Here is a 14,803-nt window from a genome sequence, read left to right on the forward strand (position 1 = left end):
CACTTTTATTGAGAAAAATGTACTTATTTTCCAAGAGTATTGAGGTAACGGTTCTGTTGTGATCTTACTGCCAGCAGCAGGTTAGTGATGTTAGTTGAGAGTGTTCTAACTTATTACCAATATTGACATGTTCAAAACATGTTAAACAAAAGGAGCACTTTGTACATTTTAAATCTAAAGCAGCAAGCAATGATTTAAAGGGACACTAAACACAAACTGTAAACTTTACGATTATAAACCTCCATATATAAGAATAGTTTTGCAATGAAAACTGCAGCTTTATTTTGTCAAATGAGTATATTGTTTTATGTTTATTCTTTTCACTGATTTCTCTGTCCCCAAGAACAAAAGAACCCCTGCTAACCATTCACAAACTAATATTCAGATATTGCACAAACTCTGTTTGCACATGTGCAGACTGGGGTAGCCTGCCCTTTTGTATTCCCTTAAGGTGGTTTAGCACTGATTCAACTTTGTTACTATTGCAAAGAATGATTTGCATAGCATGATTGTTGATGCAAAACTGTGACACTATAGAAGTTTATGGAGGGAGTGAAAAGTAAACAAAAGCTCACATAAATTGCCTTAAAGTATTAATCCAAGCCTCCCTGGAAGAAAATCAAACAAACACATTTGTTAGATGTATTTTACAGCAAAAGGCTGCAAAATAAATAACGAATGTATATTGCAATTATGTTTCACTTGCAATAATGAAACATTTTATGCGTTGTTGAAATATCAAGTTTAAGCAGGCAGAACCATTCAAATATAATAAAAGGCCACTATAGTAGAAAATGCATATTCTTTTTAATTAGAGCATGTAATTCAATACTAGAGACCCTGCAATGCTATGTGTTTTACCCTAACCAACTGCAATTGGGTTAAACACATAATTAAAGTACCCATTAGGAGCCACAGAGCACTGCTGTTCCACATGACACCGCTGTGCAACCACCAATGCTGATTGGGCAGTTTAAGCATGGTACCAGACATGCTCTGTGACTCCTGAGCATTACTTTAACTATGTATCTAACCCCTTTGTGGGGGTTAATCATGTACGCCTAGATAATGAGTGGCACCCAAACTGTAGCGAAAGTGCGCTATGTTTTTTTCCCCCGTCTCCCTAGAGCGTCTTCAGCCTCTCTATCCTCACCAGTCCTTATGTTATTAAATAGTATTTAATAACATAAGGACTGGTGAGGCTAGAGAGGCTGAAGACGCTCTAGGGAGCTGGGGGGGAAAACATAGTGCACTTGCGCTACTGTTTGCGTGCCACTAGTAATCTAGGTGATAGCATTGTAAAGTGTCCAGTGTTGAAATGACATACTCTAACAAATTAGAGTATGTAATCTTTCCATTATAATGGCCCTTTACACAGCTTTTTTTCCTTTTAAAAAGGAATCTTTCGTATTAAGCATAGTTTATAATTATTGGCTTTTAAATGAAATAGGGAATGATATATTGCCTTGTTTGTTATCTTATGGAATGCCTGTTTAATAAGGATCTTGTTTTATATGCTGAACTTGTAGTAGTTGTGAGAGAGAATGAGTCTCTGTGCTTTATCCAAATGTGTTAACAGAGCTAGGACTAAAATTTGTCCAAGAGGATTGTGGTCCATAGTGTTTGTATTTCAACGTTGATTTCAGATATGTCTGTTTGCCTTATTTTCACTATGAGTCAGTTACAGGTTTTGATAATAGTTTGTCCTCTTCTCCCTCAATGATTGTGACTATCTCAAGTTGTGGGGGGCATAGCTGGTTGCATGGATAAACAGTTGGAAAGAAAGAAGACAGTCCACATGGGAGGCCATAAGCTTCTGCCAGTTCATCTTGCTGGCCCTTGGTTATTCCCTTTGATAGCACAGGAAGACAGGATGTGAAATTGGTATCTAGTCCTCGCTCCCGCAGGGTTCCTATGTACAAAAAAGGTCTGGTTCAAGCAGTATCACATTAGCACACAGTTTATAAAGTACAAGAAATAGAATATGAGGTCATCTTCAGGGTATAAGAGTCAGTTAAGAATGTATTTGTTTGTACCATGTAAATATGCAGTTGATAAGCATAGCTAGTGCACCCCAACTATACATTTTCATGTTTGGATAAACATCAGATTAAAAGAGTCTTAGAATGTTACAATAAAGCTCTTGACACATCTAGCTGGGACTTTATAATTTAAAACATTATCCTATGTTCAGGAGAACCAAATGATCCAAATAAAAAAATAAGCTTCTAAATTAAAAAGTTTATTAACAGTTCCCCTCTGCCTCTGTGTTGAAACACACATGCAACCTTGCACACTGCTCCCATTAGGGTTGCCACCTCGGCCATGTGTTCCTGGACACTTATGAGTTATACATGCTGCAGGGTGTGTAGAGAGGGATATGAATAGTGCTGTTCAGTGTCACTATTTGTTTGCTGTCCAGGGTTTAAATTCATGTTCCTACCAGCACACCCTGCAGCATGTATAACTCATAAGTGTCCAGGAAAACATGGCTGAGGTGGCAACCCTAGCTCCCATGCAGCCCTACTGAAAGCATACAGGCATGTTAGACAGAGGGTACATATACAGAGAGTCTGTCTGTGACCATTGATTGGCTATATACTTTTTTGGGGGTTGCATGAGAGCACTGGGCGTGTAATTATAATGGTTAAACATATATTGTAGAGCATAATTTGTCTAAAATAAACATACTGTTATATCTAATTAAAAGGACATTTGTGTGTGAAACCAGAGCAGCATGTAAAAATTATATATATTTTTTTTTTTTTAAAAATCCTTACTCTCTTTAAAAGCTCCTATATCACGAACTGCCTCTGGTTTCCAGCCATATGATGAAGAAGATATTTCCATAATTGTGAGTTGTATAATCAGATGTAGAAATTATACAAAAACTACTTCATAGTCTGCACTAATTTGTACAACACCTTTTTACATTACCTCTAGTGGATGCTTAATTGTAATTCAATTGCCTAGAACAATATTTTGAGTTTGATACTGTAATAACTTCCTTAGCTACAACATGGAAGTTACCCAGTGCTTATACCAGCATCATATTCCTTTCACACATTATGCCTGAGTAATAGGTATATATGAAGTAATGCAAGTCTACTGTGTCCCAGGGCTCCTTCACAAGATGCCAGACAAGTACTTAATTGGGGCAAGAGGTGCTTCTTCAAATGATGGGTCAGGTGCACTTGATAGAACCATAGGTATATAGAACACAATGAGGGGTGGGGTATGCTGTCTGTTTCCTCTCACAATACAGAGAGGAATAGACAATCCCTTGATTACCTGTCAGCAACCACTAGATTCCTTTAGTTGTGTTTTTAATGCCAGGGCATGATTCTCTGCACTTATATTTTTACATTCACACAGTAAATATTTCCATTTATTTATTTCTTATATGACATTTTGTTAAATTCTATAAAGTATACATTTTTTTGTCAGAAGTATTTTATGCTTTGTGTTCTTTTTATTATTTTTTTTACTATGGTAACTGGATAGTGGTGATTTTGCATACATCCTCAAAATTAGTTAAAGGGACACTGAACCCAGTTTTTTTTCTTTCGTATTTCAGATAGAGAATGCAATTTTAAGCAACTTTCTAATTTACTCCTATTATCAATTTGTCTTCGTTCTATTGCTATCTTTGTTTAAAAAAGAAAGTCAGAACCCTGGACAGCACTTGTTTATTGGTGGATGAATGTATCCACCAATCAGCAAGGACAACCCAGGTTGTTCACCAAAAATGGGCTGGCATCTAAACTTACATTCTTGCATTTCAAATAAAGATACCAAGAGAATGGAGAAAAATTTATAATAGGAGTAAATTAGAAAGTTGCTTAAAATGTCATGCTCTATCTGAATCACGAAAGAAAAAAATTGTGTTCAGTGTCCCTTTAAGAGAAGTCATCACTCTGAAATCAGAATTTGGTTAGTTTATCTAAAATTTTAATGGTTAAGCATTTTCCTGCTACTCAGATTTGCACTCGTATTATTGGGTTGAAAGTAAAAAGTTTGCGCTCTAGCGTTCACAAAGTCCCGGTATTTACAGTACATACACAGTATAACACTTTATTAAATATGAATATTGCATAAATGTGATTTTTCATGTTTTTATCTACTTGACTGTAAAGGGTTTCAATGCACATATATGTTTGGATACATGTGTGTACATATGTAGTTATGTGTACACACAAATAAACATATATATACGTATGTATTATAAAAGTAGAATATATGTGTTATTTTTTTCAGTCATGTGACTGCTATTGAAAAGCACTGAGAAGCAGTGCATTGATTTAAATAAGGGCAGGCCACTGTTTTCATAAAAATGCAAGTCAAAAAATGTTTTTGTTCATTAAACTTAGTTTGATGATTTATTATGTGTTGTGTGATTATTTTATTAGGTTTATAATGCTGTTTAGCAAATGTTTTTGTTCATTACACTTAGTTTGATGATATATTCTGAATTGTATGATTATTGTATTAGGTTTATAATACAATTTAGCATTTAAAGTCTTCGTTTCAAAGCTTTAAAAATAATGTATTAGGTGTTACTTATGACTATTTTGAGAAGGGCCTGTAGCCTAACTCCCTCACTTCCCATTGACTTACATTATAAACTGGGTTTCAATTTACAATGGTTTCTATTTACAACCATTCATTCTGGAACCTAACCCCAGCGTAAACTGAGGGCTACCTTGTATGTGTATCTCTATGTTAAAGCCCTTTGCAGTCATATCTTTAAGTCCTTATATTTTTTTTAATGCAATATATTTTTAAGAGTTTTTTTATTAGATAGTGTTATTATAGGTGTAACTGTACTGTGTGTTCACATTTTCTTTCAACTTGTAATTTGAGTGGAATTTAACTTGCACGCAAACGGCCACAAAAAAACGATATTGCTCACGCGCAAACGATAGCGCTCCACTTGTAATCTAACCCTATGTCAGTTAAATGTTGTGTGCTCACCAAAAACTCACATCTCAATGGTTGCAACTTGCTGAAACACATTGAGCAGAATTGTGGACAAAGTTTTGAGAAACAAATATATTTTGGAAATTATTGACAACATACCTATGTGACATTGTACTAACTGTTGAGGTATGTTGGTTTTTATATGTTATGTATCTTATCATGGTGAAATGTTGAAGGAGATGAAAACCAGAAGAAAGGAGACTGATGTGATCATTAAATCCAGGATACATAAGTGCATGCTTAAAATTACTGGCCTGTTAAAGTTCCTTCAAGTCTATAACAAGGACCACTGTTCCATTTTATGACAATTTGTTAACATGGATTATCTTGTTACCAAGACTTTATGTACATTACATTACATCATTACCACTCACCTGTGACAGTGTTATCCAGGATGAAAGAGAGCAAGCCACACATAAAAACAGGAACCGTTAAAAGGGAGAGCAGGAATAAATCGAAAGGCTCCCAACCTGGTGAATTATATTATAGGGTAGAAGAGATTAAATACAATAAGTGTGACAGAAGATAAATTACATTTGTAAATACACAGACTGAAAGCCACCTTACTGAATTCACTTTATTCACAAAGATAAGGACTTTTTTCCTTAGAGAGAGAACATCTTGTAAAGACTGAGCTATCATTTAAAGGAATTGCAATTGAATGATGTATATTTCTTTCATATGATGGTGAGATTCCACAATTCATCACATGTGGGAATGAATTTCCTCTCCACCAAGAAGAGGCAAAACAATCCTATATTGCAGAGCTTTACTCCACTCCAGCTACAGCTTTGCTGTATAATAAATGAGCCCCATAGTGAGTGTTAATATGGCCAGAAGGTATTGAGTACTATTTTAGGCACTTTGTCAAGTTTTTGGCATTTTGGAGAAAAAGGAGTCCTGTTTCTTTAAGAGGTCGCAGTACTGATACAAGCATGCACAGCCTTACTCACTCTGTCAACGATGCTGCAGACTAATTAAAAAAAAATAAATCTGGGTTTATATTGCCCAAAGACCCTAAGGGTTTTGCATCAGAGTAGTCAAGTTTAATCTTTTACAGGAAGGCAGCGCAACTTGCAATTTGGGGGGCAACCTTTTCTTCTTCTCACTATAGTGCTGGCCATCTTAGCTGCTGGAAAGCCATTTTGGGGTGTTGAGGGCATTCTCCTTTTTAGCCAGTGCACTACTACTTTCCTAGAGGATATCATCTTCTTCAAAGATCCAATAATACTTTCAGCTGGCAGACTATTTATTTTGTCCTGCACACAGTGTAGCCTACGTGGTGACAGCCATGTATGTGTAGTGCGATTACAGATCTGAGGTGTCATCTGGAGAAGGACCCTTGGAAGATTCGGGATTGTGTTGAGCTGTTAACAGCTTTATTTGTTCTGCAGCAATGAAAATTGTTTGCATGAATGCAAAAAAATGCATATTTGGCTCTTTTAGTTAGACGTGGCTTATGTCTTAATGTCAAATGTCTGTGGATATTCCTTTTTGGGCCTCACCTGGATGCTATCGTAGCCACAATAAATGGTGGTAAGGATTTTCTTTTTTACAGGATAAAAAATCCAAGAGCAAGAGCCAAACAACTGGATGTCTTCATTACTATTCCTTCACTCAAGCTGCATGATCCACTAAAACATCCTTGATAAAGACTAAGAAAGCCAAACAATCAAGCATAAAGGTGTGCTCCACTATCAGGATTCTCTTCATGTGGGGGGCAGAATGCAACTTTTTCATAATGTTTGGGCAGTTTCCATTTCAAATTCCTGTGCCCTAGAACTGGTATTGCAGGGTATAGATTCAGTTTGAGACTCTGCCCTTTTGACTTGCCACCAAGGCATTTGGGATCTTACTGATGGAGGCTTGTACTCAGGGAATTTGGTGGCTCCTTATCTTAATTAAAATTCTGGTGCAGACTTCTACTCTTCAGAAGGCAGAAGAGCACATGGAAGGCTTACTGTGTCTGCTTCTCAAATATGATTGGTGCATAAATGTACCAAAGAGATTTCTGGTTCCATCCACTAAAGTCTCCATCCTGGGGTCTATAATAAACTCACTATCCATTACGCTGTCTTTGATGGATGTGTGCAGAAACAAAATTCTGTCAGCAAGTGCTAGGTTGCAGCACACTCTTTTCCAACTTTGGCCCAGTACATGTAGACTGATAGCTCAAAGGGATAGCCCACCTAACATTAAACTGTCATAATTCAGATACAGCAGAAATTAAAATCACCTCTTTATTGTCATGCTATTTTCAGTGTATTTCTTCCTTCTCTTGAATTTATTTTTCAGTAAGAAATGTCATCTTATATGCCAGCCTATTTTATAACACCTGTGTAGGGGTGGTTTTTAAAACTATATGGCAATCAGGAGGGGTTACACAGGTACAGAGAGAAAACTGGCCCAGCTCTTAAAATATCCATTGATAGCAAATAAATACATATGATACACTGATGATATGCTATATTCGCAATTAGTCATGCTCAGAATAATAATACGTTTACACTATATACATATAGTGGTATAAATAGGCTGACCATATTGCCGCTTTAAAAAGGGACCCATATGAAAAATACATATGTCAGGGCCGTTTTCAGGGCTGTTTTAAGTATGGTTTTGTATAAGAACCCTCACTTATGTATTTTTTATATGTGTTCCTTCTTAAAGCGGCAATATAGTCAGCCTAGGTATAAATAAACACAGAGATATGATAGACAACATTGTTTAGAACAAAAAATGGAACTTAGGGACATGTAAATAGGTTTGCAAAAGATTTCACACATATAAATATATATATATATATATATATATATATATAATAAGTAAAGATATATGTACAAATTCTAGCATTTATAATCATTTATAAAAAAAATGAGATAAAAGCATATCTTCTATAAATACAAATACACATTAATTTATGTGAAAGTATCATATAAAAGATGTTTTTGTATAACAAATAAATATAAAAATAACTTTCTATAAGATATTGTTTGTTGAGGTATAAATCTATCTATTTATTTTCTTGGACATTAACAGATGAAAAATAAAAGATTAGCTTTAGAGAAATGTGCTTGTTCATGGACCGCTGCTTCATAACTGGTGTTTTGTCAGGGTGCCAGGAATCAGACTGAGACGAGAAGTGCAAAAATAATCACACATTTATTAATAGCAAAAAATTATAAAATGTCCACAAGTCAAATAACAAGCCAGGAGTCAAAACCAGAGCTGGTAGTCAGACGAGCCGAGTCAGGAGCCAAAGCGAATAGTCAGACGAGCCGGAATCAAGAGCAAGGAGAACAGCAGAGTCAGGAACAAGCCAGGGATCAGGAACCAGGAAGGACGTCAGGCAGCCAGGAACTCTCACAAACAGGTCTGAGACAACGCAAAGGCAAAGCATACTGAACAGAGGCCCTTTAAATAATAAGTGATGACATCACAATTCTGAGACTGCATCCTGTCTCACATGGATGATGCACACCAGACTGGCCATAAAAGGAAGTGCAGGAATTGAGCAGCATCCCCCACAATGCACCATAGTCAGGAAGAGAGGTGAGTAAAATGGCTGCCAGCAGCACATGGCAAACACAACAGGGAAAAAACCCTTACAGTACCCTCCCCTCAACGACCCCTCCCCCGCGGGAGGACAAAAGGCTTATTGGGGAAACGGACATGGAAGGCACGAAGGAGGGTGGGAGCATGAACATCAGAGGAGGGAACCCAAGAACGCTCCTCCGGACCGTAGCCTCTCCAGTTAACCAAAAACTGTACATGGTCCCTGGACATACGAGAGTCAATAATGCTGCTGACCTCATACTCCTCATGGTTGTCAACAAAGATAGGATGGGGACGAGGCAACACAGTGGTAAACCGATTACAAACCAATGGTTTCAAGAGGGAGACATGAAAAACATTGGAGATGCGCATAGCAGGAGGAAGGTCAAGAGTGTAGGCCACAGGATTAACCCGTCGGAGTATTCGAAAAGGACCCACATAACGGGGAGCCGATTTATTGGAAGGCACATGAAGGTTCAAGTTGTGGGAGGACAGCCAAACTCTCTCACCAACCTGGTAGGAAGGTGCGGGCAGACGCCTACGATCAGCCTGGAACTTTTGCCGCTGCAAAGAACAATGAAGGCAATCCTGAATCTGCACCCACGTGGAACAGAGTTGCCGGAGATGCTCCTCCAAAGCCGGAATACCCTGAGACATGAATGAATCGGGCAACAAGGATGGTTGAAACCCATCATTCGCCATGAACGGGGATATCTTGGAGGAAGCATTAATAGCACTATTACGAGCAAACTCTGCCCAAGGTAACAGTTCAGACCAATTATTGTGGTGATCTGAGACATAGCAATGGAGGAACTGTTCCAGAGCTTGATTAGACTGTTCTGCAGCCCCATTGGATTGAGGGTGATATGCCGAGGAGAAGGAAAGCGGGATCCCCATTTGAGCACAAAAGGAACGCCAAAATCTGGAGACAAACTGGCTACCCCGGTCCGACACTATCTCCTTGGGTAACCCATGTAAACAGAAGACCTCCCGGGCAAAAATTGAAGCAAGCTCCTGAGCAGTAGGCAGCTTCATCAAGGGAATGCAATGTGACATTTTAGAAAAACGGTCAACCACCATAAGGATAACAGTATTGCCATTGGAAACAGGGAGCTCGACAATGAAGTTCATGGAAAGATGTGTCCAAGGACGCTCACCATTAGCAATAGGTTGAAGAAGACCCACAGGAAGACATTGAGGAATCTTATTCTGTGCACAAACTGAGCAGGAGGCAACATACGCAGCAACATCAGAACGAAGACCTGGCCACCAGAATTGTCGAGTGACAGACCAAATCATTTGGTTCTTGCCTGGGTGACCTGCGGCTTTAGGATAGTGGTAAGTGTGCAAAAGTTTAGTTCGAAGATTCTCAGGAACAAAACACTTACCACTAGGTTTCTCAGCAGGTGCATTGGTTTGTGCAGCCAGGATCTCCTCCCCCAAGGGAGAAGTCAAATTAGTACGTATGGTAGCCAAAATATGGTCAGGAGGTATAACAGGAGTAGGTACAGACTCCTCCTTGAACAGAGGCGAAAATTGTCGAGAGAGGGCATCAGCCCTAACATTCTTACTACCAGGCAGGTAGGAGATCACATAATTAAACCAAGACAAAAATAGCGCCCATCTGGCCTGTCGGGGCGACATACGTTTTGCTTCAGATAGATAAGTTAAATTCTTGTGGTCAGTAAGAATGAGCACTGGCACGCTAGTACCCTCGAGAAGATGCCTCCATTCCTTAAATGCCAAAATTATGGCCAGTAATTCCCTGTTGCTAATTTCATAATTGCACTCCGCTGGAGACAATTTCTTAGAGAAGAAACCACACGGATGCAAGGAACCGTCAGGCATAGGACGTTGAGACAAGAGGGCACCTACTCCAGTTTCAGACACATCGACCTCAAGAACGAAAGGCAGGACAGGGTTAGGATGAGCCAGAACTGGAGCGGCAGCAAAGGCAGTCTTAAGACTATCAAAGGCCTTAATGGCAGTAGGTGACCAATGGAGTGGATCATTCTCTTTACGGGTCATGTCTGTGATAGGTTTGACCAAGGAAGAAAAGTTTTTAATAAACTTTCTATAGTAATTGGCGAACCCCAAAAAACGTTGAATAGACCGAAGACCAACTGGGCGAGGCCACTGCAGAACTGCAGATAACTTGTCAGGATCCATGGAGAACCCTGCAACGGAGATAACATAACCTAGGAAGATTACTTGAGTCTGATGGAACTCACATTTCTCAAGTTTACAAAACAGGCCGTTCTCACGTTGTCTCTGAATAACCCGTGTAACATCAGAACGATGAGCCTCAAGTGTGGGAGAGTGTATGAGGATGCTGTCTAAGTACACCACAACACACTGTTGCAACATATCTCGTAGGTCATCATTAATAAATTCATGAAAAACAGCAGGAGCATTACATAGGCCAAAGGGTATTACAAGATACTCATAATGCCCGCTCCTGGTGTTAAATGCTGTTTTCCATTCGTGACCCTCCTTAATCCTAACGAGATTGTACGCTCCTCTCAAATCAAGTTTAGTAAAGACCGTAGCTCCCTTGAGGCGGTCAAAGAGTTCCGTAATGAGCGGAATAGGGTAAGCATTCTTAATGGTAAGACGATTAAGACCCCTATAATCGATACATGGTCTTAACTCGCCACCCTTTTTCTTCACAAAGAAGAAGCCAGCCCCTGCAGGAGAGCAGGATTTGCGGATGATTCCCCGCGACAGAGCATCGGCAACATACTCCTCCATAGCACAATTCTCTGCAACAGACAGAGGGTACACCCGGCCCCGAGGAGGAATGGCTCCGGGTTGCAGGTCTATGGCACAATCGTAAGACTGGTGAGGAGGCAACGTACCAGCACGCACCTTGTCAAACATGTCTAGGAACTCTCGGTACTCCTCTGGCAATTGAGATACCAAAGAAGTGCACAAGATTTTAACTGGTTTCCGAAGACAAGTGGAAATACATTGCGGGGACCACGACAAAATTTCGGACCTGCGCCAGTCGAGACTGGGATTGTGCTTTTGGAGCCAGGGATAACCCAGAACAACTGGAAAATGTGGAGAGTTTATCACCTGGAACTGGGGGGTTTCAAAAAGGAGAGCCCCAACAGCCATGGTCAACGGAGCAGTTTTGTGAGTAACGAGTGCGGACTGAAGGGGCCTGCCATCAATGGCCTCAATAGCAAGTGGAACAGACTGAGGCAAAATAGGAATGGAGTGCTTTGATACAAAAGCACTGTCAATGAAATAGCCAGCAGCACCGGAGTCAACAAGAGCCTGAGTGACTATGGAGGAGTCCACCCAGGAAAGGACAACCGTGACCAAAGGTTTCTCCTTAAGTGGTTCCGGGGACAAGGATAAACCACCCAAGGTCTGCCCCCGACAGGACCTTAGGTGTGAGCATTTCCTGGCCATGTAGGACAAGACTTCAAAAAGTGGCCCTGTAGCCCACAATAGAGGCAGAGCCCCTCCCTCCTCCTAAAGGCCCTCTCCGCCGCGGAGAGACGTGTGAATCCCAACTGCATCGGCTCAGCAGTACCTGGTGACTCGGGACCAGGAGGCATGGGAGGAGAGGGAGGCATGGGTGGGAACGAACACGTAGGAGACAACGGAACAGGAGGCTTCCACAAGCGCTCCTTGAAAGAGGGCCTCTCTCTGAGTCTGATGTCATTTAGGATCAAAAAAGACACCAATGACTTGAGATCCTCTGGTAAATCTCTGGCAGCAACTTCGTCTTTAATCGCATCAGAGAGCCTATGAAAGAAGGCGGCAACAAGGGCTTCATTGTTCCAACCTACCTCTGCGGCAAGCGCACGGAACTCAATAGCATACTGAGCAACAGATCTTGTACCTTGCTGAATGGACATGAGTCGTTTAGCAGCAGAGGAGGAGCGAACCAGAACATCAAATACCCTTCGAAAGGAGGCCACAAATTCAGGGTAATTTGAAATCACAGGTTTATTAGTCTCCCACAAGGGATTAGCCCAGGCAAGAGCTGTGTCAGAGAGTAATGAGATGAGAAATCCCACCTTAGCTCTGTCAGAGGGAAACGCCTGAGGTAACATCTCAAAGTAAATGCCCACCTGGTTCAAAAACCCTCTACACTGAATAGGATCGCCTCCATATTGATGAGGTAGAGGTGCAGAACTGGACATGCTCCTGGTAGGCAAAGGTGCAGCAGCAGAAACAGGAGCAGCCATAACATGCCTGACACTTTGGTCCAAATGTGCAGTGCGAGTCAGCAGGGTTTGCAGGGCTAGTGCAAATTGATCCAAGCGGTGTACATCCATCCTGGAAATGATGGCAGGTAAAGGTGGATAACTAGCAGCATCAGGATTCATGGCCTTTGCGTAATGTCAGGGTGCCAGGAATCAGACTGAGACGAGAAGTGCAAAAATAATCACACCTTTATTAATAGCAAAAAATAATAAAATGTCCACAAGTCAAATAACAAGCCAGGAGTCAAAACCAGAGCTGGTAGTCGGACGAGCCGAGTCAGGAGCCAAAGCGAATAGTCAGACGAGCCGGAATCAGGAACAAGGAGAACAGCAGAGTCAGGAACAAGCCAGGGATCAGGAACCAGGAAGGACGTCAGGCAGCCAGGTAATACACAGGAACTCTCACAAACAGGTCTGAGACAACGCAAAGGCAAAGCATACTGAACAAAGGCCCTTTAAATAATAAGTGATGACATCACAATTCTGAGACTGCATCCTGTCTCACATGGATGATGCACACCAGACTGGCCATAAAAGGAAGTGCAGGAATTGAGCAGCATCCCCCACAATGCACCATAGTCAGGAAGAGAGGTGAGTAAAATGGCTGCCAGCAGCACATGGCAAACACAACAGGGAAAAAACACTGACATGTTTCTGGCGAGTCTGAAGACTTGCCAGAAACACGGGTCCACAAGCTCCGTTCGGAGCTTGATAAATGGGCCCCAATGTTAAACAACTTTCTAATTTATTTCTATTATCTAATTTACTTCATTCTTTCACTATTCTTTGTTGATGAAACAACAATACACATGGATGAGCCAATAACATGAGGCATATATGTGCAGCCACCAATCAGCAGCAACTGAGCCTACCTATGTATACTTTTCCACAATGGATACCAACAGAACAAAACAAATTAGATAAAAGAAGTAAATTGGAAAGTTTTTTTTGAAATTGCATGGTCTCTGAATCATGAAAGAAAAAAAAATGGGTTTCATGTCCCTTTAAGTTTTATGTTTATGTGGAAGGTACAGTCTTTCAGACTTTCTTCTTCTATTTTTTTATTCACTTTCTAGACCATGCAAATGTCACCAGACAACAGCTACTACTTTAGCAGCCTAATTTAAAGCCTTGATTAGAAAGGCCTATCTGGTTGTGGGAAAGTACCTATCTGATTTTATTACTGCTCATTCAACCAAAGCAGTGGCTACTTCTTTAGACTTTCAAAATAATTGTTAAGTTGCTGCCTGTTCCTCTTTACATACTTTTTCTTCAATTTTAACCCCATATGACCATGACATACCCTGTACATTCCTGGTTGTTAAGGGTTTTTCAGGCCATATTAGCGTGGGTCTTGCTGTAAGCGTCAGGGCTATTATGACCTCCCTCCCTGCTGCAGTCATCTTGGAATAGTCAATAGTACAGTCTTGCAATCTCAATTCAAAGACCAGTCACGTACAGGGTACATCTCTGGTCATTAAGGAGTTAATATTTATGGAAGAAAAGTACTGTGGGATGTTTTTGTTTGCTTCTTAACATGCCGGTCTTAACTTCTTGGTTCTGTCCTATTCTAGTGGTATTGTGGACTTCACTGCTTTGGAATTTGATCTCACATGGGATGAATTGTGGACTCTCACCATCATATGAAAGAAAGCATAACTTAAGCCTACCTGATAAATGTATTTATTTCATAATAGTGAGAATCCATATCTCCCTTTACTTATCTGCAGTTGGCAGCAGGTCTTGCTTGCATGTTATTTGCCTTGCTTTGGTCCTTTCCTGTTTTGTAGCTTTCCAACTCCATTTTGCCATGAAAAATATCCCACAAGGGATGATTTGGGGGCTCTCACCATCATGGAAGAAATACGTTTATTAAGAAAGCAAAAATTATGTTTTTTTGTAGACAGAAAAGATTCCCATATACCATATGTAAATGGGCATCTAAACATTATCCACTGAAAAATGAATTGAATTGTGACACAGCTGAGACTTTTTTTTTAATATCAAGTGATGACTCAAGGAGTCCTGAAATGTATAAAACATAT

General features: G+C 40.2%; 1 protein-coding gene across 1 annotated transcript in view; it reads right to left on the bottom strand.

Moving 5' to 3' along the window:
• Window positions 1-1,241: 1,241 nt before the first annotated feature.
• The window catches only part of SLC23A3 (solute carrier family 23 member 3), a 144,013-nt gene continuing 130,451 nt past the window's right edge, over window positions 1,242-14,803 (bottom strand). Inside the window, exons 11-12 of the mRNA XM_053712425.1 lie at window positions 5,355-5,450; window positions 1,242-1,912 (exon numbers count right to left, since the gene is read on the bottom strand). Of these exons, the coding sequence (XP_053568400.1) occupies window positions 1,671-1,912; window positions 5,355-5,450 (338 nt within the window). The 3' untranslated portion in view covers window positions 1,242-1,670. The remainder of the gene's footprint in view (window positions 1,913-5,354; window positions 5,451-14,803) is intronic.

Source organism: Bombina bombina, chromosome 1 (assembly GCF_027579735.1).
Source record: "Bombina bombina isolate aBomBom1 chromosome 1, aBomBom1.pri, whole genome shotgun sequence".
In the NCBI taxonomy this organism is placed as follows: domain Eukaryota; kingdom Metazoa; phylum Chordata; class Amphibia; order Anura; family Bombinatoridae; genus Bombina; species Bombina bombina.